The sequence below is a fragment of the Rousettus aegyptiacus genome, unplaced genomic scaffold (assembly GCF_014176215.1).
Source record: "Rousettus aegyptiacus isolate mRouAeg1 unplaced genomic scaffold, mRouAeg1.p scaffold_m13_p_1, whole genome shotgun sequence".
NCBI lineage: Eukaryota > Metazoa > Chordata > Mammalia > Chiroptera > Pteropodidae > Rousettus > Rousettus aegyptiacus.
The window spans coordinates 73,363,608-73,389,832 of record NW_023416284.1 but is presented as its reverse complement, the minus strand read 5'-3'; the positions used below and the strand labels follow the sequence as shown (position 1 = coordinate 73,389,832).

The window sequence follows — 26,225 nt, the reverse complement described above, 5'->3', positions numbered from 1 at the left end:
TGTGTCTTTTATGCAAGAGAATGTTTGGAATCTCTCGAAACCATAGTTGTGCTTTTCCTTCTCCCCTGCTTTTCACTTAGCGGGATTGGCAGATTGCCGTTTCTGTGCTTCTGCCGGCTCTGTTCGTTGAGTTAGCGTGAGGTTGGAAAGATAGTGAGCACCTCTGTGCTCAGACCAGTTAGGGGGATGTTTGTGCACGGTGCTACAGGACAGAGACCAGATCTGTTTGTTTACATCCCCTTGGCTAGCGCCCAGCTGAGTTGGTGTGAACTTCCAGATGCCGACATTGGTGGGCCCTCAGCAGTACTTGGTCCTGCTGGGGAACAAAACCAAACTTCTGCTGCTGGTTAAGGTGGCGGGGAGCAGGTTACAGGGACTGCGTCCTTGGCTTTTGCCTGCGGCCTTGGCTTTTGCCATGTAGCAGGCTTCAGACCACCGTCTTGTGTTCTACAGTGATGTGAGCCCCCTCTTCTTCATAAAACCCATGCTGACCACTAGGGGGTGCAGGCACCCTGATTTGACCAGGTTTCCCGAGAGTGGGACTTACAGGACAGTCCTGGCCATACCAGGACACCTGGCCACCATGTGGTGCCAACACCGCTGATAGTCACCATCGGAAGGCCAGGAGTTCACACCCCGGTGCCCAGGCCTGGCTTCCCAGTGTGGTGAGTTCAGTATTTACTTTTGGCACCACTGGCACCCTTTTCAGGCCTTGGGCCTCTGCGGGTGTGCCTAGGCTGCCCCAGCTCTGTGACCTGGGTGCTGCCTTTGAACACCACACCCTGGCCTGACTCCACCCCATCCTCCAATTTTGGCCTTGCCAAAGCCACTTTCCGTCGATCAGACGTCAACTGGGCCCTGATTCTGGCACACACGTGGCCCTCACAGTTACTTCTGGGGTGCTCATGGCGTTTGTGGTAGAGATGCCAGGAGAAAGGAATGTGATTCTTTGGACAAAGAGGCCCTTGTTGTACCACATCGGTCTTCGTGGGCATCTCTGAGGGTGCACAGTTTATTATTATCCGCAGCCTGAGGAAAGCTCAGATTATTTTAGTTTCCTACTCAGGAAGTCATTCTCTTTGAAAAGTCTGGCTTTTGCTTTAGCAGTTAATGTTTAAACACCACGGGAAGACTGACTAAAATCCAAACTTTCCGTCTGAGGCTGTCTAGTGTCCGGGTCCTTCAAAGAAAGCTGGGCCGTCCTCTTGGCTAGTGCTCAGCACCTGGACTGGCCGCCGCTTAGCAGTGGGTCCCTTTCCTCCCCCCATGTTTATAATTATCTATCAGAGGTTGCTGTCTAATACATGGGTGACAGTCCCTGAAACCAGAAATTGCTTCATTCCTTCCGTTCAAGGAAATCTGTTTAAAGAGTCCAGGCACATAATGATGCTGCCTTTATTCTTGGCTTGGGGCATTTCGACTCCTCTGTGCTGGGCCCTCTTTGTCGCAGTCGCAGGATTCGGTAGAGGCCTGCCGTGGCGTCCTGGCAGCACTTTGAGCTGACTCGTGCTTCGTGATGCCACGTGGTTATTGGTTCAGCTTCCTCCATAAAGGTGGTTCTAGCTAAATGGGCTTTGCCGCAATTAGGGAAGGTGATGTTGTGTTTTTGGAGTGATCATTGAATCCAAAATGAAAAAGTGCCTCTGAGTTGGGGGGAGTCGCCTAAAGGTTAGTCAGGCACACCTGCTCACCTGTTAGCAAAACACATTCCTGACCCACTCTCTGTCCCATGCTGGTTTCGATCAGACTCATTAGGTTACTTGGAAAGCTTTTTAAACCAGACAGGTGTGTCCATCTCCCTCAGTCTGATTCAGTTGGCTGGGGTTACAGCCCGGGTGTACATGGCCTTGACTCCTCAGATGGTTCTCCCATGGCAGCCAGTTGCCGGCCCCACACAGAGGTGAGGATGGCTGGTTATTGGGAGTGTGTGATGTGTATGTCTATTGAGATGCTGGACCTGGAGGCTACATTTATTACAATCCAGGGGTGATGGTGGGGTGTCTTATCATTGCCCCCCCCCTTCATGTAAATGATTTTTTTTTATTGCAGTAAAATACATAATCTTAAAATTGGTTGTCTTAACCATTTTTAAATATGTAGTTCAGTGGTATAAGTACATTTATATTGTTGTACAGCCATGACCACCATCCATCTCCAAAGTGCTGTTCGTCTTGCGAAACTGAAACGCTGTGCCCATGATGAAGGAGTGCCCCATAACCCCGGCCTCCAACCCCTGACAACCCCCCTTCTCCTTTCATTCTCTATTAATTTGATTACACTAGGTACTTCACATAAGTGGAAACAGAGTATTTGCCCTTTTTTGTCTGGCTTAATCCACTTAGCATTATGCCCTCAAGGTTCATGCACGTGTCAGAATTTTTCCTCTTTGAAGGCTAAACAGTATTCCATTGCACAGAGGATTCCACCCTTGGCTTATCCATCCTTCTATCAGTGGACGTGGTTGCATCCATGTTTCAGCCGTTGTGAATGATGCCGCTGTGAACACGGGTGTGCAGGTACCTGTGGGAGCCCCTGCCTTCAGTTCCGTTGGATCTACCTGCAGAGGCGATTCCGTGGCTTTTCTACTTGGAGGCGGGTCTGCGCCGGGCTCCGGCACCGCGCGTTGGTGTTCCCGGACCTTCGGTCGAACTGCGCTCTGTGGCTCAGGCACAGTGGAGGTGCTGACTGTCCCTTTCTTCTTCCTCACAGCAAGAGTACTGGAGGTTAGTGGAAGAGAAGGACTGCCACGTGGCAGTGCACTGTGGCAAAGTGGACACCAACACTCACGGCAGCGGATTCCCCGTGGGAAAATCAGAACCGTTTTCAAGGTGAAGCTGGAGTCTCTCAGGCATGTTCTGGGGACTAGACACTGACGCTCCCTGCCAGTCTGTGACGTCCCTCTTCTTTCCTCTGCAGGCATGGATGGAACCTCACCGTCCTCCCCAATAACACAGGGTCCATCCTGCGTCACCTCGGTGCTGTGCCTGGTATGTGTGACACAGCTGCTGGCCCCAGGGGCCCGAGCCCCCAGCCTCTGCAGCTTGAAGAACGGGGCTGGGCAATTCTGTTTAAGCACAGCTGGAAACAGACAGGGGCTATTACGGCGTAGAGTATATATACATATGGAAAGCATTGATTTGTAGAAAAGAGAAGAGAATAAGATTATAATTGAAGTGCAAAAAAATGTGGAAGAGTAAACCAAAAAACAGCATCTAGAGGCTGAAAAGACGTTTAGTGGCCAATTTCTCACCTTGAAAGTGGTGTTTTCAAAGCTAAAGTCCTGATTCCTTAGGTCTGCTGCAGGCTTGTGAGTGATAGACTGATTCTGTGTAGATCTTGGGAAAAGCCAGGTGTCCTGGGGTCATGGTCGCTGAAGGCCGGGCCCCCTGGAGAAGGCCTGGGACCCTCCACACCCTGCGGAGGCCATTACTCAAGGCCTCCAAACAAAGGAGCTTTGTACTTCCTGCCTCCAGCATCACAGGAGTTCAGGTTTGGCACCTCTGTTCTCAGCCTTGAGGCCCATGGCTGCTGGTCACTTGCCAGTAGTCATCAAGGTCCCACTCCGTGGGGCTTCCTGCTGCCCAACTCACCAATTAAGATGCTCTTTTCCTAGTTCATAAGTGTCCATCTTTGGCTTCGCTTCTGTGTGGCAGGCAAGAAAGAGCAGGTACCTTCTCACTGGATTCTGTCTGGGTTTGAACCCATTTTTTCCTTTCTGTTCTTGAGGAGAAGAAAGCGATTCCTAATGGCTGTTCCTCTCAGACATCACTGCTGTTGTTTAGAATGCTGTCTTCTCCCTTTGTGTTTTAGGAGTGACAATTCCCTGGCTAAATATTGGCATGGTCTTTTCTACCTCATGCTGGTCTCGAGACCAAAACCACCTTCCCTACATTGACTACTTACACACTGGTGCTGACTGCATTTGGTGAGTACGCCAGCCCCCGGGGTGTCTTGGGGCAGGGCTGGGGACAAAGATGCTGGGAGAGCGCCTGCATAGCACCTCCTCTCTGCTGGGGGGCCGGCAGCCTTTGGGAGCTAGCTTTTCTGAGTTTGTCCCTGTTCCCTATCATAGCCTCTCAGCCCAGGATTTCTTACCTCTATTAGAGGAGTTTGAGGTGGCGGAGAATATTTTAATTTGCTCTGATTAGCATCTTTTCATGTGTTTATGGGCCAACTTATGGGCCTTTTGTCAGTTGCCAACTTATATTTGATTTTCCTTCTAGGATATTATTTTTTGGTGTGCTTGGTTTCCAAAGTTGGTTTCCTATTAGGGATGAGAAACAGTGAGGGTGTCACTGAAAGTCAACCAGTAGTGGCAACCTTCTCCTAACCCTGTGTAAGCTGTTCACTCTCTGGCCTCCTGTGAGTGGTCATTTCCAGCATCTCCCCATGGCAGTACCTCCCAACTTCCCTGACGAATCCAGGGAGAGTAGGTTTTCTGGGAAATGGAGATTCTGCTGTGTCCAGATGCCCGTGTTATTTTCCTGTGCATAGGTTTGTTTGGTGGGAAGCAAGTTTGTCTGTGAGCCTGGCTGTCAACTCTAACCAGTCCTGATCCATGGCTGGCTCTTGGTTCCTTTGTTTACGGTGACAGATGGGAAATTGCTGCAAATAATCAGATGTCTTGTTGTCTGACAGTCTACCAGCATCACATTCATCCCACACAAACTGTGTTTATTATCCTAATGGGGTGATTAGGTGTCTTTTATTAAAATAAAGTGTTAGAACTATGTTCTTGTCTAAGGAGCCAGTGTCTGGAGTAGTCTCCTCATCACGACTCCCCTGCTTTCCGACCAGATCACAGATTGTGGGAGCTGGTGTTGCAGCAGAGCCCCGACGGGGAGCCTGCGTGTGGAAGAAGGTGGTCTTCAGCTTCCTGTAGTTGACCTTCTGTGAGTGGCTACTGTGAAGGACAGTGGCCTTGGGGCAGAGTATGTACGGACCGCACAGCTGAGAAAGGACAGCTGGACGATTCCCATTCAGAGTGTGAATGGCTCCTCTGGACTTGGGGAGAGCGTGTGGTCTCCTGCCAGGAGTCACGGTGCCCTCTATACTATTCCCCGTGGAGACGTGTCTGTGGGCAGCGCCGCGCTGGGGTTTGTGGTGTCTGATAGGCCTGCGACCTGAGCCAGGGCACCTGAAGACCCCTCAGGGTCTTGGTTTCTTCATCTGAAAGTGGTGTGATAGGACCCACCCCGGGCAGGGTGACGAGGTGGAGTAATGGTTGAGTTAGAGGTAGGGAAATGGAGAGTCTGTGGGCTTTCTGAGACTAATCCCTGCGTCTCTGTTGATGGCGAACAAAGAGGAGGGAGGGATGTGATTAGAGAACTTTATGGTTGTGGTTTTTCTTAAAACATGTGATTTAGGTTAGAAACCCTGGATTTAAATCACAAATCAGTAACCGAATATGTTGGCATTGAAGTAACATTAGCATTAAAAAACCACTTCAGTGCAGCAGCTGAAACCAGGATTTGGCCTCCAAGTGGAGGATTTCATCACAGACACCTTAGCTGGGCTGAGAGCAGGCGGCCTGCCTGCGGGGCCTATGGGAAGGTGCAAGGTTGGAACTGGGCGAGAGGGCGGGACAAGCTGACCAGCATGACTAGAGAGGTGCAGCACTGCGACCCTCACCGGAGCTACTGTCCCCACTCTGGTTGTCACTGGTGGTCAGTGGCTTCATGTGCTGTGGCAGCCAGAAGTCTTGTCGGGGCACTCTGGGAATGGAGGGCAGACTCTGCTCTGAGGTCATCTTGCTTGTATTTTCTGTATATGTCCTGTTGTAGCCTGCTAACACCCATGGGTGGGTAGATAGAAGGGAGGGCCTTTGAGGAGGCCTCAGATACCTGCCCATGCATGGTGACCACCTGGTACCAGGATTGCACATGCTATAGATGGCAGTTGTGTCTTCTTGAGACACCAGTGATAATTCCTCACTCCCCGTGATTGCGGTGAGGTTCCAGATTCTCTTGGTTATGGTCTGTCTACACCTTCAACCTTTTCTCCCTTCCATCTTTCTTGTTGGCTACTTAGCTCCAGCCAGAGGGGTCTGTGTTATCCCGAGCCTCACCTCTACCCGGCTCCCCTTGGTCACTCAGTTTGCCAGACATAGCTATGTGTGGGTTTGGTTTCCTGTGTGTGTTGCCAGCTGATACTGGGCTGGCAGGGTTCTGGCATGAGCAGCTGCCTCAGCAGACGGGGCCTGGGCCCCCTGGGCGCGCCCTGACAGCAGCTGCGACGTCAGTCTGAGCACTGACCACAAGGCAGCGTGCACCGGCTGGACTCCTTTCCCAACTTTGTATTTGGAGTGCTGAGGGGTTCTTTTTCCTATCTTGGTCACCTCAGCTCTCAGCCCTGTGGGGCAAGGGAGGCAGAGCTGTGCCAGGGTCTCATTAGGTAGCCTGGGCCAGAGGGCTGAGGGAACCCCATTTTCCAGCACTGAATCCTAGTTCTGTAGCGCCTCCTATTGTAGAAAAGTGTCAAATGCCAACCCAGTGGTGAGACGCAGCTTTTGGAGCATTCACAAAAGGCTAATTGGGCCTGCAGATGTGTCTGGATCTGATTTATAGAGGAGTTCGAACATCTGTTTTTGGTTTGAAGCCTTTTTGGCTCGTGTATAGGTCAGATTTGCATAAAAGATGAGCATGCAGTTTGGCTGTGCTGGGTGATAGCAGCGGTGTTGCCTTGGGAAGTGTGGTGGGCGCTGGCCTGGGAACCACGGCTTCAGTCGCTAGTCACTGTCACCCAGCCATCCCAGGAACGCTCCTCTCCTGCGCCTGAGACAACTTTCCATGCTTGTTTCGCCGAGGGAGGACGCAGGTGAGGCCCAGCACGCGCTGCCTTGTCAAGCCTCTGCTTCTGCCTTATTTCCTAACAATGCAGGTATTGCATTCCTGCTGAGGAGGAGAACAAGCTCGAGGATGTGGTCCACACCCTGCTGCAAGCCAACGGGACCCCAGGGCTGCAGATGCTGGAAAGCAACGTCATGGTACAGCTCCCACCTGGCGCCGAGACCCAGAGACACGGGCATGGGGGGAGGGTCACAGCCGTTTTACCAAGGCACCCTCTTGGCAGCCTGCCTTTCAGAGGCAAAAAGGGCAACAGAAAATAAATCCTGGAAACTAAACTACTACGCAAATGTTCTCCTCAGATTGCACAGGACATCGGGTTCTTGCACATGTGGCCTTCCAATCTGTTTCGGGGCTTCTTTGTTTCATGTGCGGGGACCGGGCGGGGTCCTGCGTTTGGGCGGCCACTCTGGGGGTCTGATGGTGCTGCTGTGCCCACCTGCTGGGCCCCTGGACGCCTGGGCCACAGGTCAGGAACTCTTGACCTTACTAGGATGAACACACAGGCCCATTTGTAGAAGGTCATGGGGCTTTTGAGTTCTGGGAGTCTTGTTAGCCTTGAGCTGTGTGCCGATGCCTGAGCTCAGGGCCTCTCTGGCCACTGATCACCCCTGCCTGGGTCTCCTGTCTCTGTTGGGTCCCCTGGTCTGGCTCAGGGAAGCTGAGCAGCAGCTCCTCTGGGGGTGCAGGTCTGAAAGCCCCCAGCCCGTACCCCTGGGGCTTCACCTGACTCTGGAGACAACTAGCTCAGCTGCCCCCCTAGTGGTGGGAACTTGTCCTGTTTCCAGCCCCAGCAGTGCTGGGCAGGGACAGGGAAGGCTCCAGTGTGGTGTGAAGAGCTCTGTCCTCACAGTGGCCGTGCACCTGGGTGACTCTGTTGTCAGTCTTGGGCCACTATTCATTTAGATCTTCCTCATTGTTTTAGAAAATTAGATATCTTTATTTTCTAAAGGAGAAACAAAATATCTTCAATACCAAACCTAATCTGTCTCCTCATGGCTCCTTGAGTCCTGACGCCCCACCTGGAGGACAGGTGTGCATGTTAACATGCCTGGGTGTGGGATGCTGGTTCTCAGGGCTTTCACAGAAGGGACCTCAGGGGCAGTGGTGGGTAGTGGGGGCTGGACACTGGTCGGGAGAGTGGCGGAGAGAGTGCATATCAGCCCCGGCCTGTCTCCCCAGATCTCCCCGGAGGTGCTGTGCAAAGAGGGGATCAAGGTGCACAGGACCGTGCAGCAGAGCGGCCAGTTCGTCGTCTGCTTCCCAGGATCCTTTGTGTCCAAAGTGTGCTGCGGCTACAGCGTCTCTGAGACCGTGCACTTTGCCACCACCCAGTGGACAAGTATGGGCTTCGAGACGGCCAAGGTAGGCATATGAGCCCTCGACACCACCCACTGCAGGGGTCTCCAGCCCCCAGGCCAGAGACCAGTACTGGTATGTGGCTGGTTAGAAACCAGGCCGCATAGTAGGAGGCGAGTGAGAGAAGCTTCATCTGTATTTGCAATCGCTCCCCAGCGCTAGCATCACCGCCTCAGCTCCACCTCAGATCACCATCAAGCATTAGATCTTCATAGGAGCAACTGTCCCTGGTGCCAAAAAGGTTGGGGACCACTGGCCCACCGTGTGTATGTTTAATTTCAGAAAATGCCTTTGAAACCTCTAAGAGGCAGCTGAGAGGTGTACTCGGAAAGGAGAGCTGTTGGTAGTTTGCTGGTATCAAGAAAGATTTGAGTCCCCTTGTTGGCTCACAGTAACACTGAGGACTGTACTAGAAGGTGCTTAAGGGTGAACACTTAAAATGGGTAGAGTCTTTGCTCATTTTTGAGTCATGTGTGGCACTTGTCTTGTGGCTGACGGCTCACAGTGGTGGCTTCTGGCTTCTGGTGCTTTTCTCATAGGCAAACAAGATCCTTGTATGATTTTCAGTTGCTTTTGAAACCATGTGGAACTCAAAATTTGAAAATTCAGATAGCATCCCCTGCCCAATAAAGAAAAACGTTGACAGCTGCCTAGTAATGAAAATCTACCCTAAAGGGATGTGACTGCCTCTTTCAGGAAATGAAGCGTCGCCATATAGCTAAGCCATTTTCCATGGAGAAGTTACTCTACCAGATTGCACAAGCGGAAGCAAAAAAGGAGAACGGCCCCACTCTCAGTACCATCTCGGCCCTTCTGGATGAGCTCAGGTAACACAGACCCTGGGTTCTGGAAACGCCAGGGCTGAGGCTCCAGCCCCTTCCAAGGCTCGGTGGGGTGGGCACGGCTGTTCGTTCAGAATGGCAGGGACCACCTGGTGCCTGGCCAGATGGGTGAAGACTTTTTGGGTGTGGCTTATTTTATTTTCATATTTAAATTGCCCCTTCTGAGTGCTCGATGTTTGGAGTCAGGATTTCCTGGTGTGTTGATGCGCAAAAGGTTACATGGGGCTGACTGGGCGGCAGGCTCTGGCCCTTGGACCCTCTCGTCTGAGCAGCATGGTGCCCGGGAGGAAGCGGTGGCCAAGGCCTCATTTCTGGAGGTTGGGCGCGAGTGTGGAGAGGTCCACGGAGCCCCTCAGTTTGTTTTTGTTTTTGTTTGTTTGTTTGTTTTTGCCAACCCGCTTGTGATGTATGTGTGAGACGCCGCCGCAGGGCGGCTTGCCTCAGCTGCAGCTCCCCCGGGGCCTGCATGTGGTCAGCCAGCCCCGCCGAGTCTGAGGCCCTTGCCAGCTTTCATCCCACAGCGATCTGAGGAACTCTCCTCAGGGCAGAGATTGAAGAGAAGTGTGACTGTTTGCTTGGCTTCCTGTGTAACCCTCTTCTCTTTTCCCACCATGTAGCTTCGTGATCTCTCCCTTCCAGGGGAGAGACTCGGTAGTGCTGAAGGACAGCACACGGATTTCGACTCGTGTTGGTCGAACCTTTGATGACGATACCAGCAAATAGTTTGTTACATCCGTTCTTGGCTTGGAATGAAGGGACAGGGCACCCCGCGTAGCTCTCGAGGGGGTTTGCCGTGTACCCTGGTGTGTTTGTTGCGCTCGTGCTAACTGTAGGCAGAGCCCAGTCATCAGAGTAGCCTCGGAAGCCGGGGATTGTCTGACCTTTTGACTAAAGAACGTGAGTCCCCAGTCGGGGGCCTTGGGAAGGTGAGCGTGTACGTCTCACCAGCCCTCCTGACAGGAGGGGAGCACCTGGATTGGGGGGCAGTTGGCTGGGGCGCAGCATGTTCCCTCTGATGGCGAGGACCCGGCCAGGCCACGGCGCTCAGCCTCCTAACGGCCTGGCTCTTCTGTTGTGTCTGGACAGGGATACGGAGCTGCGGCAGCGGAGGCAGCTGTTCGAGGCCGGCCTCCACTCCTCTGCCCGCTACGGCAGCCACGACGGCAACAGCGCTGTGGCGGATGGGAAGAAAAAGCCTCGAAAGTGGCTGCAGTTGGAGACCTCAGAGAGGAGGTGTCAGATCTGCCAGCACCTGTGCTACCTGTCCATGGTGAGCCCGCCAGGACCTCACTGCCCTCGTGGATCCCGCCTTGTGCGTGCATGCAGCTTGCAGCCGCCCGGCAGGGCGAGGGGCTTTCCGCGCCAGGAAGCCTGTCGGGAGGCCCACCCTTGGACCCGCTGCGGACCTTGGCCGGGTTCCTGGCCTCCAGTAGTCAGGCGGCTTGTGTGCAGTGCCAGGGTCACAGAGACCAGGTGCGGGGCGGGCTCCGCTCTGCCCACCCGCTCCCACAGGGTCTCTCTTCTCACTTGCAGCTACATGTCCGCAGGAGAGCGGGCCTCCCTCCCTTCTGCTCCCCTGTCGCCCTGATCCCCAGGCACTCCCTGGCTGAGGGGCTCAGCTGCCCCCGCTCTACTGCCTCTGAAGAGACGTGGGGCCCCGCATCTGGTATTGGCTCTTTCCCACTTTCCATTCATCTCCATGACTCATGTCGTTGTCCTGGAGAACTGCGGTGTCTGTCTTCGTTTAAAACTGTATCTCCCCAGAAACGCCCTTCTCTTTCTAGCCTCCTTGTCTCTGATCAGAGTCGCCTCCCAGGTGTCCAGGGCAGCCTTTCGAGGACTCTGGTGTCTCTCCTGTCTGAGCCAGCTCTGCCTCCTGCCCCTCTGCCCGCCGGCGCAGTCCAGTCCGGCTTCCCTTCTTTCGGGTTGGTTCCCACAGTGCCCTGAGGGGCTTATCACGAGGACCCAAAAGGCACCAGGGCTGCTCGCTGCCTCAGCCTTGTGTGTAATTATGTGCACATTGCACTGCCTCCACCCCGTCCCAGGCCAGAGGGCTCGGAAGAACCTTGGTTGAGTGGACAGCTGGGGACACTGGCTGGGGTAGCCCTCACCTCTGCTCTTCTGCTCGTCTCTCACTGGGTAGCTGCCCTGGCATTGCTCCCACCCAAGGCGCTCCCCACCGCCACGCGCCTCAGCCTGGCACTTGGGGCCTCCAGTGCTGGTGTCCTCTCCCCGCCCATGTGGATTCTTCCTCCAGAGGAGAAGCTTAGATAGTAAGTGCCCACCCCAGACCAGCATGGCACCAGTGTCCCCACACGTGACTCAGCATGAGGCACACGCAGCCACCAAGGCACGGAGCAGCGAGTGCGTCCAGGTCTCTCACTTCTCAGCCTCTAGTCATGCTCTGCGTGACTGACACTGCCTCACCTGTGTGCCTAGCACCTGCCCAGCTGCCCTGCAGACAAGAGGGACCAAGCAGCCACTCCGGGTTGAGCTAGATGCTCTTTATAACCTCTGAGAGGTTAGAGAACTAAAAGAACAGGAGAAACTACTGCATGCATTATTTTGGGTGGGCTGCTGCAACAAGCCCCACAGGCCGGGTGGCTTAAACAACAGACCTTTACTTCCCTGTAGTTCTGGAGACTGGAAGTTCAAGATCAAGTTGCTGGCAGGCATGGTTCCTCTGAGGCCTCTTCTCAGCTTGCAAATGCTGTCCTCTCCCGTGTCCTCATGTGGTCTGCCGTGTGTGTGTGTGTGTGTGTGGGTGTGCGCGCGCGCGCATCTTAATTCCTCCTCCTTTTGAGGACCAGATCCTATTGGATCACATGCCACCCATATGACCTCATTTTACCTTAATCTCCTCTTTAAAGGCCCGTCTCTATATACAGTCACATTCTAAAGTACTGAGGTCAGAACTTCAATCTATTAATTGGCAAGTGGGGTAGGTATAATTTAGTCTGTAACAACCACAGGTCTCATTTTACATATTTTCTCCTATCTAGTTTTTCTTTTCCCAGGGATTTTTAAAAAAGATATAACAGAGAACCATGCCATCTTTTAAAAGAAAAAAAGTCATAAGCATTTCTTCAGATCTTAGTTTTGTTAACATCGTTCATAAAGGTCACATAGTTCTGTGTCCATGCCTCTTTTTTGTATTCCTCTTTTTTTTTTTTTAATTGTAATGCATTTTATTAAAGTGGGTGAATTTTTAGAATTAGTACCTAAAATTTCAGGACCTAGAAATGAAGCCAGGGGAAAGGAAAAGAATGTTTACAGTTAAAAGAAAAGAAGAGAAAGTTGTTTTGTGATTCGCAAAGTTCTCTATTCAGACCTATTTGTAACATTGAAATCCATTTCATTTGTCTTTCAAAGTAGTTGGATTATCTGAGATGAAAAGGAATGAGAAAGCTGAAGCTAGTGTCCTTCCTTGTAACCCTACAAAGTTCAGATGTTGAAGCCCTAACCCCCAGTACTTCCGAATGTGATAATCTTTGGAGAGCCTTTATGGAGATAATAAAGGTAAAACGAGGCTGATAAGGTGGGCCCTAATCCAGTCTGACTGATGTCCTCGTAAGAAGAGATTAGGTGTGTCCATTCCTCTTGTGCCGAAATGGAATTATTCCCATGAGAAATAATAATCACATTATTCCCCGTGAGTATAAATGACACTGTTATGATTTCCGTGTGGCACTGGTCCGTTCCCGGGGGTTCTGAGGACTGCGACGTGTTGGGTCATTTTCAGGCTGTCTTTCAGAAAGTCGAACCTTGAGAGTTGTCACCAGGCATTTCTTATCAGCCCGAATGTTATTTTATAAACCATATATCCTGAATTCATAGGTAAAAATTATTGAGGTTTTATTTTCATTGTTTGGATTCCTAATAAGTTTGTGCATTTTTGTTTAACATGTTTTCCTATTTTTGTCCATGTTTTTTTTTTTTTAAATTTTGTCCATACCTGTCTCTAGCCCCAAGTGTCTGTAAAAGGTGTTTCTACAAATAAGTGTCATTTTCCTTACTCCTACAGCTTGTGTTCTTGTATTTGCTTAGAAACACTGAAGATAGGAATCGTGGCTGTCCCCAAAATCTTTATGAAAAGGCCTGTGACCCTCTTGAATCTTTTGGCTTAAGGCAATATTTTCTTTTTCTTTCCTTAAACACAGAATGAAACAGAACTAGAAGTCTGGGTGTAAGAAACCCTGCAAACCAGGCAGCTGTCCTTTTCCCTCTGCTCCCCTTAGTCAAGACCTGCTTGTACTGAATCAGGCCTGTCCACGCGCCAACTGCCTGCCCTCTGTGTAGTCTTGGGGCCTGGTGTGCGCATTCACACAGCAGCTAGAGGCTTTTGTGGGGGCTGGCAGGAGGGGTACCTGTCTGATTTGCAGAGAGAGGATCAAGGACTGTGATGGTTAGAGTTTGGACAGGGGCATCAGGTTCCCCAGTGCGATGCAGGGCCAGCTTCCATGTAAACAGCTGGATTGAGTCAATGAAAATAAAATGGGATGTCCTGGGTGTGTTCCCTTTCACCTGTGCCATTATGACACCTCTTACGCCAGGGTAATTTTTGAACAAAAAGTCTCAGAAGTCCTTAGAACTTGAGCTTATCAACAAGCATCGCAACTTCATCCCATCGTCACCAGCCAGCAGTGCTTAGAACCTCTCGCAGGAAAAGCACAGCAGAAATCTGGAAGGAACTCAGGGCCACCCTTAGGTGCACCCTGGAGATAGTTACTCATTTCCCAGTTGAAGACCTTGTCCCAGGTGATTTGTTTTGCTCCCATCAATTTCCAGTGTTTTTGAGTCCTGGGTGCCACTTAGCTTGGACAATAGACGTCAGGGAGAGGCCTTCCCTGATTTGTTCCTCGGAACCCTCCCCGCTTTGAGTCGCCCCTCCTAGGCGTACGTCCCCTACACAGCAGTGTTTCGATCACCCTCAGAACCTCAGGAGTCCTTCTTCCCTGCAGGTCGTACAGGAGAATGAGAACGTGGTGTTCTGCCTGGAGTGTGCTCTGCGCCACGTGGAGAAGCAGAAGTCCTGCCGAGGACTGAAGCTGATGTATCGTTATGATGAGGTCAGTGCTTGCCGGGGGCCCTGCCCGATGCAGCCTCCGTGTTCTGGTGTTCCCAGTGCCCAGGCAGCCAGGGGCCCTGCAGAGGATGGCCATTGTGTCACCTGCCCCTGTTTTCTGTAGGGGGACGACTGAGCCTCTGTCACCATCCAACTCGGGCAAGCTCGGCACGGCTAAGACCGAGTGCAGCCAGCATGGTTCTGGGTGCTTTCAGCCTGGCTTATGGGAAAGTGTCTCTTTGTTCCAATACGGGGGAAATTGGGGTTGGGGAGGGGGTTCAGCCTGACCTGGAGAAATCAGAACTGAAACTGGGAATTTCACTTTAACAAACTTGGTTCAATTCCAGTTTTCTCCATGTTAACTGTAGCTTTGTACCCGAGCCCTGTGCGCGCTCCCTCCCTGTGCAGGGCCGCAGCTCTGCCTCCCCCCTGAGCCCTGACAGCCCCCGTCGGCATTCCTGGCCACCAGGACTCTGTTTATGAGAGATTGATTTCAGGATCTGGGTCCTGGTGTCCACAGTGCCACACTGTCTTGCCATGCTACTAAGGAGATGGGGGACTAGCCAGTTCCAGACGCGATGGTGGGCTGCCTGTGCGCCTGGCAACCCCTCTGGCCTCTGCCTGCCGTCTTCTGAACTGTGGCCATGGGTCAGGGTTGACATAAGCCTGTGGCTAAATTAAAAGATTGGCAAGCTGAAAATAGATCTCTGCATCTTTGTTTTATAAGAGCATGTTCAGTGAAGGCAGTAACCGCGTTGCACTCCCTGCTTCTTTAATAGCAAATGTCAGAACACAGTTAAAAATAATCGTGCATGAGTCAGAGTAGCTCTCTATAACTGGTAGAGGGAGCCTGCAGTGGTTGGAGGCTCTCCAAGGTGATTTTGAAGCTCTATAAAATGTGGGTTCGTTTGCACCTCCGGCCCATTTTGTAGCTAGGTGTTTTGATGTAACCAGAATCCTGGAAAAAGAATCACGTATGTAGGGTCTGTCAGTCTGAAGCTTAGTCATCAAAGGGTACTTAGATGCCTCCTACTTTGCCAGTGCCTGGTTTATTTTAGTAAATGAAAATCTGCAAGTCCATTCCCTGAGTTGAACTGTGTTTTTTTTTTTTTTTTTTTTTTTTTTTAAATTGGGGCATTTCTAGCTCTGAATTTGATTTCAGAAATGGCTTTGAGAGTACCACCAACTCTTGTTCTCAGCCCTAGTGCCCAGCAGACACATGCCCTCCTCTGCCTGCACGGCGTGGGCTTCCTCATGATGTCCAGGTGGCTTTAGTCGCATCTAACTGGGTTTTAGAGAAGCTCATCTATCCTTCATTAGCATGTTTATCATAAATGTTTGAAAGGGCCACAGAGATTGTTTTATTACAAATGTACAGCCCAGGCCCTTCCTAGGGCACCTTTAACTTTCTTCTCAGATACTTTCACTCTTTGCCTTTAACACCTGTCACTTCTGAATGATGAGAGCTTCCCATCGCTCCATTTCCAGAAGGCCAGAGAGCAGGTCCTGGGGCTGGCCCAGAGCAGGTTTCATGACATGTATGTCAGGTTACATACCATTTTGATATTCTTTTCCGTGGGGTCTTTTAAAACTGGATGACTATGAGTTAAAGTTACAACTATATTTTTGATACCAACAGATATGTTGTTCTCTTGAGTGAATTATAGAAAAAGCATGGTTTTTCATTTGCCTTTCGTTGAGAAGGAAGGAGTAATGGAAATTTTTCTAAACAAATATTTGTGACAGGTGAAATAGGCTCAAGTGTCAGGTCAGCCAGTGAAACAGTTTCAGGCATTTGTCACCATCCAGGGAACAAATTGAGGGGACCTGAGGCCTCATCAAGCCCATGGGTCTTCTCTCCTACATGCTCATTGTGGCAGCGGTGAGCTGAGCGCTCCCCTTCTGGCTGGGGCCCTTGGGGTGGGCAGCCAGCTAATCTCTCATGGGGCCCCACAGAGGTTCCTAGTGGTCGGCCTGCTGACAGGTCTTACTGTGCCTGTCTCAGGTGCATCTGGTACATGATGAGGGACTCTGTACTCCAGGCAAATGTACAGACCAGACTGGACCTAACAATTACGTACTTACCCTGTGTAGTTACAAGGCTTTGTGTATTTCGGGGCTTTAGCATATTAGTTTGTCTAAACCTTGCAGCCTAAGAGGCACTCTTAGGCTCCCTTGAGTTTTGGCGAGGAGGTTGGGTCTTCCTGCTCCCTAAGAAGGAGAGCATTTTATCTTAGGTGCCTAGGTAAGGGACCGCGTCCTCATGAAGCGATCTAACTCATTTTCCAAGCCTTGCTGCATCTGGCAGTCGCTGGGGGAGATTGTCAGAGTCTATCCCAGCCTTCAGGCAATGCTCAGAGAAATCTCCTTCCCGATCCCATCTGACAAGGGGCACTGGTAGCCTGGCCACGCGGACGAGCTCTGCCCTCCCAGTTCCCTTGGGTGGTTCTGGGGACTGTACTCTTCTGGTTTGTTAACTCTGTGTCCTCCTTTCAACCCGAAACAGGAACAAATTATCAGTCTGGTCAATCAGATCTGTGGCAAGGTACCTGGCAGGAACGGCAGCATTGAGAACTGTCTCGGTAAGCCTGCACCAAAAAGGGGGCCCCGCAAGAGGGCGACGGTGGACGTGCCGCCCTCCCGGCTGTCCTCCTCCAGCTCGTCCAGAAGTGCTTCGAGCTCACCGTGAAGCTGCCAGCATCGCGGTCGACTGAGATCTATTTTTTTGTAATTATTATATTCTAGTTTGGAGTACTTGCTGTAGGATACAAGCTGTCTTTGCACTAGCTCTAAAGAAGATTTTCTTCTGGTTTTAGAGAACTAATTTTGTTTTAGCATTAAACTGTTGAACTTTTTTTTGTACTTAGAATACCTAGATACTGCAGTCCGATTTTTGAAACTGCCGTATATTCACTGTTTTAAAACCCTTGAGGGGCTGTGTTAATTTGTATCGCCCCTGTGGCTGACAAAAGCCTTTTTGTTTAATTTTTTTTTTTTTTTGTAACTGTTGGGGAAAAAAGGCTTTTTAACCCATTTTTGAAGAGGGTGAAGTTTGGAGAACAAATTTTAAAACCATCAGTCATGTGAGCAGATTTTTCTAGAGAGGAAAAGGGATAGGAGACACACACACACACACACACACACACACACACACACACACACACGAAACTTGAAAAGAAATGGCTTTACTTTGGCTGTCTTTTCTTCTGTCATGTGCAAGATGAGTTTGTACTTTTTTAAAACCGGAGAACCCCCATTTTGTTTCTTCGGGCGGTTATGGCAGCTGGAGGCGGACGTTGTTTCCTAACCATAGGCAAAATGAGGAGATTTGAGTGACTAGGTTCTCTTTACCAGCACATCACTATGCATCTGTTTAAGGGAAAAAGAAAAGAGAGAAAAAGACTGCCTGCCTTGGAGGGGTCACGTGCGGAAAACCTGTGCCTGATTTCATTAGGAAATCCATTCTGTTATTTTTTGGTGCTGTTGGCTACTTTATCAAAAAACCCTTCAATAGCATCCTTAAAAAAAAAAAAAAGGAAAAAAGTGATTGAAGCCGTAAGTGCTTCTTTGTCATAGACGTGCAATCTTTCTAACATTCCATCCTCATCTCACTGCTTGTTGTTTCTCACCTTCACAAGTCAGCATTAATCTTTCTTTTTAAATTTGTTTCATTTATGATCACATTTAGAGCCACTAGGAGGTCTGCAGTTCTTTTTGAATGTGAAAATGCATTTGCGCTCATCTTGTCTATTTTTTCTCTTCATGTTGTAACAAAAAAAGAAAAAAAAAAGAAAAAAAATCCCATCCTTTTGTACATACGCCTGTAAATTGTTTTAAATACTTGAGCCTTTTTCTCGGTGGGGGGTGGGGAGGGGGGTGAGAAGACAAGATGAAGAAAAGCCTTACATTTCAGTTTCTTCATCGGTTGGATTGGATGCTTACAGGGTTTTTCTTGTAACATTTATAAGTGCTGCTTACATCACTGAACAACAACAAAAAAAATAATAATGGAGTAGCTGTTGCCCTTCTCCGGTTGTGTGTACAGTACGTGTGGAATAAAAAAGGGAAACTGTTTTCACAAGCTGTCCTTTGTTTCATAATTGGACTCATCGATCCCGTGGCTACCGTGTTGCACTGAGCTTGCCGGTGGGGCTGTCAGGAACGTCCTGGGATCCGCTGTGTTGGTCGCTGTTGCAGAAGACTGAACTGTTTTTGGAATATTTAACAGTTACATAAACAGAGTCAAGTGTTTTCCAATGTGGTTGTCCGGTTTTTATGGCCTTGCTGTGTACTTTCCCTCTTTTTGACAGTAAACTTCTGCCTATGGCTTACAGTTTGACATTTAATTTATTAGCGCTGCTCTGCACTCCTCCCTTGGGAGGGAAGACTTCATGTTGTTTATTGCCAGTTTTTTGTTTACTTTTCAGGTTTGTACTACAAGGTTTAATAATAAAAACAAAGTTTTTTGGACATTTGTCTGTCTTGTGGAAGATGAGTGAATGAAACGAGCTCTCTTTTCCGATAAATGAATTGGGCAGAGGGCTGAGAATCACCCCCTCAGCCAGGGAGTGGCACAGACTACACATCCTGATCCTCTCATCTCACTTCGACCTGCTGCTGGCGGTTTGCATCCCCTTTTAGCAAAACCAAATGACTGCTGTTTGCTTATTTTCTGTGTGGCCCAGTGGGGACCAGCACGTGGAACCTGTCCACAGGCTGCAGCCGTCCCTTCGCCAGGTGCTAGGTACTGGACCCTGAGTGGCGGCAGAAGGGGAAGGAGCCATCTACGGGACTAGTGTCTTGTCAGGAGTTAGCATGGTGTACTGATGGGCTTATGTATCTCATCTTTTGGGCCCAGATGTGTTTTCTAGTGTTAAAGCAGGGGTTAGTTGTTGGACTGTTAAAAATTCTGTAATGATTGGATGAAAACCCAAGCTTCGTTAGCGCTGTTTGACCACAGTTCAGACTTCTCTGTCTGTGAAGGGCGCTTTTTATTCCATGCTGAGCCGATGTGGAGATGTGCGTTGCCCTGCCCCGGCCCAACACGAGCCTCGGTGGCCTTTGTGGACATGAGTCGCCCTTCCTGCACTCTTAAGGCCTGAAGGAGGTGTGTATTTAGAATCCTTTCTGGACAAAATGGCCATGCACTCTCTCATTTTAAAGTCCTCAAACTTTATTGTTAGCTGTTCTTTCACTTTCTCACAAATTATTGGCAACTGTGTGAAAATCAAGAGCCTCCATAAAACCGCCTGCCTTCACAGTGGGATTCTACACACAGCTGAGTCTTCCTTCAGAGGTGGTCAAAGAATGTGAGAGCCCAGATTTTAGGAGTCACTATCATCGGTGTGTAAAGTGGCGAGAGCAGTGTCCACCTCAACTCCCTCCTCATCAGACTGAACAACGGGGGACTCCCCACCTTCACTGGGGTCCTGGGTGGAGGGGTCAGTGCAGGCAGAGGACAAGGATGGTGTCTTGGCTTGTAATTCAGAGGGATTTGGAACCTGAAGACTAATTTCATTCTGACCGATACTTGATTCGGGCCCTGCAAAACAGGAAAAAAACCTGTGGTAAAAGTATTGCAATTTAGAACTGCCTCTGAAGATGGTGGTTTGCACTCGTACAGATAAAAAGGGAGTAAGTTTTTTGTTCTAGTGACCTGGGGGCTGCAGAACTAGGCTGCTCATTACAGTGCAGGAACTGTGCCCGGAAAATGCTAAGCTAGGTGATGCCTGAGGCAGCCAGGGGCCCTGTGCTGGCCCTTCTGCCACCTGTGACAGATGGAAAGATCCTGAAACCTTCCAATACCCAGTAAAACACTGTGCTGAAGGCCCAAGGGGACATACTGTACTTCTGAGGACCATTCCATGTAACCTTGATAATCTAGATTTACTTCTTTATATCCTTTGTAGTAATTTCAGAGAAATCAATGCTAATTTCATGGGAAGTAAATAAGTTCTTAAAGGAATCAAAATCATCTGCAGATGATGGAGTCACTGTTTCTAAGTCGCTTCTTGACTCTGGGAAAGTGGTCAGCATTCCTTCCCACCTGCAGGGGCCCAAGCTTCTCAGGACGCGGAGGGGGTGTGTGTGGCAACACTGTTCTCAGCTTTGCTGGGAGAAGAGAAGTTAAAAGACAGCACGAGCTGACAGGAACCTGAGGGGCTTGACTTCAGAGAAGGTGGAGCCTGTGGTGATGGTGACACTGAGCAGAGGGGTGCTGCTGGAGGAAGGCCCTTTGCTTTCCCCTTGTTCGTATGTGGAAAAAAACTTAAAAATGCTTGCTTTGTAATGATGCGATGTACATGTAAGAAGGCGCATCCGGAAGGTCCAGTCTGAAATTAAACTACACTGAGCCCAGGTATAAGGTCTGGAGCCTCGATAAATATTTGCTGAATGAATGTGAAATTTTGGGAAGGCATTAATGGAGTGAAAGTGCCAACATGGGTGCAACTTATTTAAAAAATATAATCCAAATGCTGACCACGTGCCTTAGCCTTGCCCACAGCAGAGATGAAATAAACATCTGCTGAATGGAGGGGGAAGAGTTTAAAGACAAGCGTGTGCTCGCCCAGCACGAGGTGAGCGAGCGCCCAGCAGAGTTCCCACCTCCCCCCACATTCCAGGCCTTAAATAACCACAAAAAACTTACTCGAATTCCGAATTCCGAGACAGAAGAAGGAGGTAAAACACGAGAAAGCCCTCTGTTCTTGGAAGGTATTTGGGTAGAACACTTATTCGTGACTTAAACAGCCAATGTTTCCCTTGCTCACTACTGTGAGACCGGACTTGGGCATGTGGAAACAGGTGAGTAGAACAAGGAGTTGACTGGGAGCTTAAGAGATCTGTATATTATTATTCTGATGTCTTCCCTCTGCGGGGAAATGATGCTTATGCAAGTTTGTCTCCTACCTAAGACAGGGGACGGCATGGCATTATCTTCTCCACCAGAATTCAAAAAGACATCCAGGGCCTCCTGGTCAGATACGTCCATCAGATCCATCTGCTCCAGCATGTCGATATTCACCTCCATGGATGACATGCTGCCCATGGGCTCTGGGAATAGATTGGTGCAAGATGAAATTATACTTATCTTCAATAATACATTAAAAAAGCGAACTTTGATTTATTAGGCTACATTGTTTTCTAGGTATAAAATATCTCCTGCTACTCCAAACTCTTAAAAATAGAATTCAGAGGAATTTGCTAAATGACAGCTCCCAGTTTGGTACTTTAATCCACCCTAGATTACCTTGGTTACTATAACCTTGTACACCTTCCACAGCAGTTTTCCTGGTCACCCCAGCCCTTTGCAGGTGGTAAGGATGAACCCATTTCTGCATTAAGCAGGTTCTTGGCTGTGGGGAGTAGGGTGCTCTCTGAAAGAGGCCGACACTCCTGGAGCAGCATGGCGTTAGCAAGCTCCCTGCCAGACACACCTCTGCCTTCTGCCTGCAGTTGCCCTCAGACTTTATTATCCTTCCAGTTGAAGTTGTCACTGCCCTTGTGACATTTCTCTAGTCTTCAGCCTTAATTGCAGACAGTGTTAGGGCTGGTGAGTTGGAACCAAGAGCTCCTTGCCGTGAAAGTACAGACTAGCACAATAAAATCAGCCCATCAGCAAAAGGAGGCCGTAAAACTATTAACAGTCTAGGTATCAGGTGAGAGATGGTTTGAAGGCGTGGTTTTCATATTTAAATGACCTATATTATCCAAAAAAGTATAAACCAGTTAATTTAAGTCACCCAAAGCATGATGCTGCCTGGCAGATGCAAATACAAATTATTTCTGGATGGACATACCCTTAACCCTGGGTCTCCCAGGCACATAAAAACAATCCATTCCAATCCAATCCCAAATTTACAGCACACATGAAAATGTGAATGAGGATCAGCAGAAACAAAACTCAGCATCCTTTCCCAAGAATGTTAAATGTCTAAATATTTTAACCAAATCCATGATGTAATAAAAAATGAACAAGGTGTCAAAGATTAGACCGGGTATTTGAAAAAGGACCAAATAACTTCCAGATAGGAAAAAATTAATCACTGAAATTTAAAACTCTGGGCAGTAGTTAAAGATGATTAATGAGAGCCAAAGAGAAAATTAGTAAACTAGGAGACAGACTGAAAAAACTCCCTATGTATAATAGGGAGTATAGCAAATAAACAAACTAATGGGAAATATGAGAGCTTAAGAGATGGAAAATGAAAAAGTTTACACTGTTCCAAAACACGAGCAGTGTGGAGAGCAGCCATATTCAAAGAGGCTGATTATCTTCCAGACTTCCTAAAAGATCTGAGGTCCCAGATTAAGAAAGCAAAATATATTTCAAGCAGATAGATAAAAGAAATCCTCACCTACATCAACTGCAGTGAAATTGACCAGCATCAAAGAGAAAGGGCAGATGAGGAAAGATAAGGAAATAACAGGACAGTGTCTCAACAATAAAAGCCAGAAGACAGTGGAATAATGAGATCAAAGAAGATAAATGTCAATTAAAATTATATATCATTAAATAGCATTTACTATGAGCCTGTTCTAACTAAAGGAAAGTGATGAATAACAGAAGGGAGGTCTGAGGTGAAAAAGCAAAAAGTCTTCTAAGTTTGTAGGCTAATATAAAACATTGAATAGAAAATACCCCGAATAGTGTCCAATTTGGGGAATTTATTCTGGTAGAATCAAAGGACTGAGCAGTAATAACAGGAGAGGAGGGATGTGATGAGAATTGAAGCAATGTGAGATCCCCGATTGGTAGAAAGCTGAGAATCTGATTGGGTACCACAAAATCATTGAAGTTCAGCACTATAGGGGTAAAGGGTATGTCATTTCTATTTTTAGCTGGGGGGGGGGAAGTTTATTAGTTTAGATGATCCCATCGAACTGGCAATATCCAAAGCAATACAGCCAGGAGCCAGGTGAAGTCCATCGCTCTGCATCAGCCCTGACCATGGGGCAAACCGTGGCCCTGGCCATGTCAATGTCACAGAGCTGCTTCCCATGCACAGCCTGACAGATGCACAAGGGACACCAATGCAGAGTTATCCTGGAGCTTCTTCAAGTGTGACTGGTCAGAGGGCACTTAATTATACCGTGGTCAAACTTGTTCCTGCTACGAGTGCTCTTCCACAGGTACTGAGCTGCCGCAAAGTGAGTGACATGCAGGCTTGCTTATGTGGCTATGGGGTCTTCGGCATGGCCTGGCTTTTTGGCTTTTGGCCCTACTTTGACTTAAGACTTGAAAGGGGTAGAGGCTCCCTTCTTTTCCATCTGTGCTGTCAAAGAGGGCAGGTGTATAACTTTCAAAACAGGAAGAAAGTGAACTAAAAGGATAGGAAAAGCTTTCAGGAAAATAGAAAGCACCAAATAAGGTAATGAAGCCCGTTATGCCAGCAATCACAATAAATGTAAATGAACCAAATTTGCCAGTTAACATTATAAAACTGAATTAAAATGATAAAAATTTAGCTATATTCTCTTTACAGGGGACACTCCTAAAATAGACACAGAAACATTAAAATTTTTTTTAAAGTGGAAATTGGGAAAACAACTTTAAGAAAGCTGGTATAGCTATATCAATATTAAAATAGATATAAGGGGAACAAAAAAAAACATTAGGGTAGAGTTGTACTTGATTTTTTTTAAAGGTTCAATTCGCCAGGAAGATAATTCAAAATTTCTGTGTGACTACATATTTTTGGTGACGTTTTTGAAGGAAAAAGATGGCTTGAATAACAAATGTAACACACCCATAATCATGGGAGGTAGGAAGGTTAAATATGCCTCTGATAACTGATAATTAAGCAAACCAAAAATGAGTAATTAGGGGATATGTGAACAAGCCACTTAACAGGCTTGATGAAATGGACACATACAGAATCCACGCCTATCACTGAGAACCTTGTTCTCAAGTATACATGAAACATGGAGGATAATTCTCTGTAACGGACCACAAAGTAAGTCTTGAATTTAAAAAAAAAAAAAAATCCCATTTTCCAACCACAATTAAATTTAATCAGAAATTGGTAACAAAAGGTAACTCAAAAAACCTTCTTCACATATTATTTTAAAACATAATTCTTTAAAACACGTTTCTAAACGAAGCCTAAAAACTAATGAAAAACTGTAAATACCCGGAATCGATCAAAACTTGTAGAATTCTGTTAAAGTAGAATTTCCTACTTTGGAATTTTCATCCCTACCAAAAAAATAAGCTTTGAATGCCTTAAGAAAAAGCTGAAAACCGAGTCTAACCATTCAACTTAAATCAGACCAAAAAAACCCCAAAAATTTTAACTGGAAAAAAAAAAAAGCCCCGTATAAAAAGGAGAAATGAATAAAATATATAGTAGAGAGGAATCATAAAACTAAAGTTGGTTCTTTGGAGAAAACACTTGAAAATGAATATGTTTTATTTAAGATTCGTCAAGAAAAACAATAAAAGGCACAAATTAACAAATTGAGGAATGCAAAAACCAACCTAACTCCAAGTACTGCGGACAACGTTATGCTAATATGTTTGAAAAATAAAGACAAGCTGGACAAATTCCATGGAAAAATCTGCTAAAATTAATAAGAAATAGGAAACTGCTATAACTACCAGAGAAAAAGAACAGGTAGTTCCTCCCACAGAGAAACCACCGGTCCCAGACGGCGTTAGAGGTGAGTTCTACCCACTGCTCAGGAAACATGAGAGCTCACATGTGCGTGCACAGAAACTCAATCCCACTTAGATGCCAGTTCTCGCTCAAGCTGGAAACCTAAGGCCATTCCAACAAAAGTCTAGACAGGGTTATTCATAGAATCAAAAATCTGACTTTAACACTTATAAAAGGACAAAGAGCCAAGGAAAAGCCAACGCAACTCTGAAGAAAAAAATGTATGAAATGTGTACATGGGTGTGCAGGAATCACTCTACCACAAAGCAAGACTTGCTATGAGACAGGGTTTCTCAACCTAAGCATTACTGACTCTTTGGAGCAGGTAACTCTTTGTTGTGTCGGGGATGGGGGGTGAGGGTGGGGACAGAGGGCCATCCTGTGCATTGTAGGATATTTAGCAGCATCCTTGGCCTCTACTGACTAGATGTCAATAGCACATCCCTACCCCAATCACGACAAGCAAAACTGTCCCTAGTTAAGAATCACTGCTTAATGAATTATAATTAAGATGGTATGGTTTTGGCTCAAGGCTAACAAGTAGAAGAATGGAATAGAAAAGAGAGCCTATAAAGACAACAATGTGTGGAAACTGATAAGACAACGTGAAGCAGTGGAGAAAGAATGCTGGTACTTAAATAGTTATTGTTTTGGGAAAAAATTAAAATTGGATCCTTACCTCACGACCTAAACAAAAATCAACTGGTGGTGGACTTAAGAGCCATATAGAAAATGGAAAACATTAAAATTTTCAGTAGATGTTCTCATAACTTGGAGTTATATCAAAAATATATCTTTATAACTTAAACCTTTTTTTATGTCTGGAATATTTCTTAATATTTTAAAAATATCTGAAGGAAATATCGTAAAATATTAACATGTTAAATCTGGAAACAGGTATGTTACAGTATTTTCAGTTCTTTTCTGGATATTTAAAACGCTTCCTAATTAACATGAAAACCAATAGTGGATCGCAATAAGTGTCAAAGTTTGTAAATAAAACCCCCATGGGGAGACAATCATACAAAATTAAAATCAGAAGCTGGCAATTGTGTTTTCAGATATTTTTACATTCTAGATCACGTCTCGAAGAACACTGAATTTTACGATAGGTGCATTTTTACCCATTCTATCTTTTCTAACTTTGTTAATTTCGTCGCCAGCCCCAACATCACCTCTTCCCTTCCCTGGGCACTGAGGGTCCAGTCTGGAACATTCGAGGGCTGAGACAGTGTCTGAGGGCACAAGGTGCACCCCTGGCACCAGAGGCTGGACTCTGCTGAACTACCGGCTCAGCAGAGATGCACAGGAACCTGAGATCTAATTGTGGGGAGACACAGTTAAAGAATAGGATGTCTCCAAGGTGATCTATTCATACCAAACTGCATTGCCAAAACCCTTGGCACTTGGCAATAAAATGAGAGCAATAAATGCTTTTCTGAGAAAATGGGAGTCA

General features: G+C 47.7%; 2 protein-coding genes across 8 annotated transcripts in view; one reads left to right on the top strand and one right to left on the bottom strand.

Moving 5' to 3' along the window:
* The window catches only part of JARID2 (jumonji and AT-rich interaction domain containing 2), a 240,290-nt gene extending 222,101 nt beyond the window's left edge, over positions 1-18,189 (top strand). For all 5 annotated transcript variants that reach the window (XM_016130062.2, XM_036236976.1, XM_036236982.1 and 2 more), the window contains 9 exons: positions 2,710-2,828; positions 2,917-2,987; positions 3,811-3,925; positions 6,880-6,985; positions 8,028-8,210; positions 8,901-9,031; positions 10,133-10,316; positions 14,008-14,115; positions 16,618-18,189. In XM_016130062.2, the coding sequence (XP_015985548.2) occupies positions 2,710-2,828; positions 2,917-2,987; positions 3,811-3,925; positions 6,880-6,985; positions 8,028-8,210; positions 8,901-9,031; positions 10,133-10,316; positions 14,008-14,115; positions 16,618-16,800 (1,200 nt within the window). In that variant the 3' untranslated portion in view covers positions 16,801-18,189. The remainder of the gene's footprint in view (positions 1-2,709; positions 2,829-2,916; positions 2,988-3,810; positions 3,926-6,879; positions 6,986-8,027; positions 8,211-8,900; positions 9,032-10,132; positions 10,317-14,007; positions 14,116-16,617) is intronic.
* Positions 18,190-19,263: 1,074 nt separating this feature from the next.
* Positions 19,264-26,225, bottom strand: part of DTNBP1 (dystrobrevin binding protein 1) — a 125,412-nt gene continuing 118,450 nt past the window's right edge. For all 3 annotated transcript variants that reach the window (XM_016130060.2, XM_036236985.1, XM_016130061.2), the window contains 2 exons: positions 21,021-21,164; positions 19,264-19,653 (listed from right to left, as the gene is read on the bottom strand). In XM_016130060.2, coding sequence (XP_015985546.2) covers positions 19,436-19,653; positions 21,021-21,164 — 362 coding nt within the window. In that variant the 3' untranslated portion in view covers positions 19,264-19,435. The remainder of the gene's footprint in view (positions 19,654-21,020; positions 21,165-26,225) is intronic.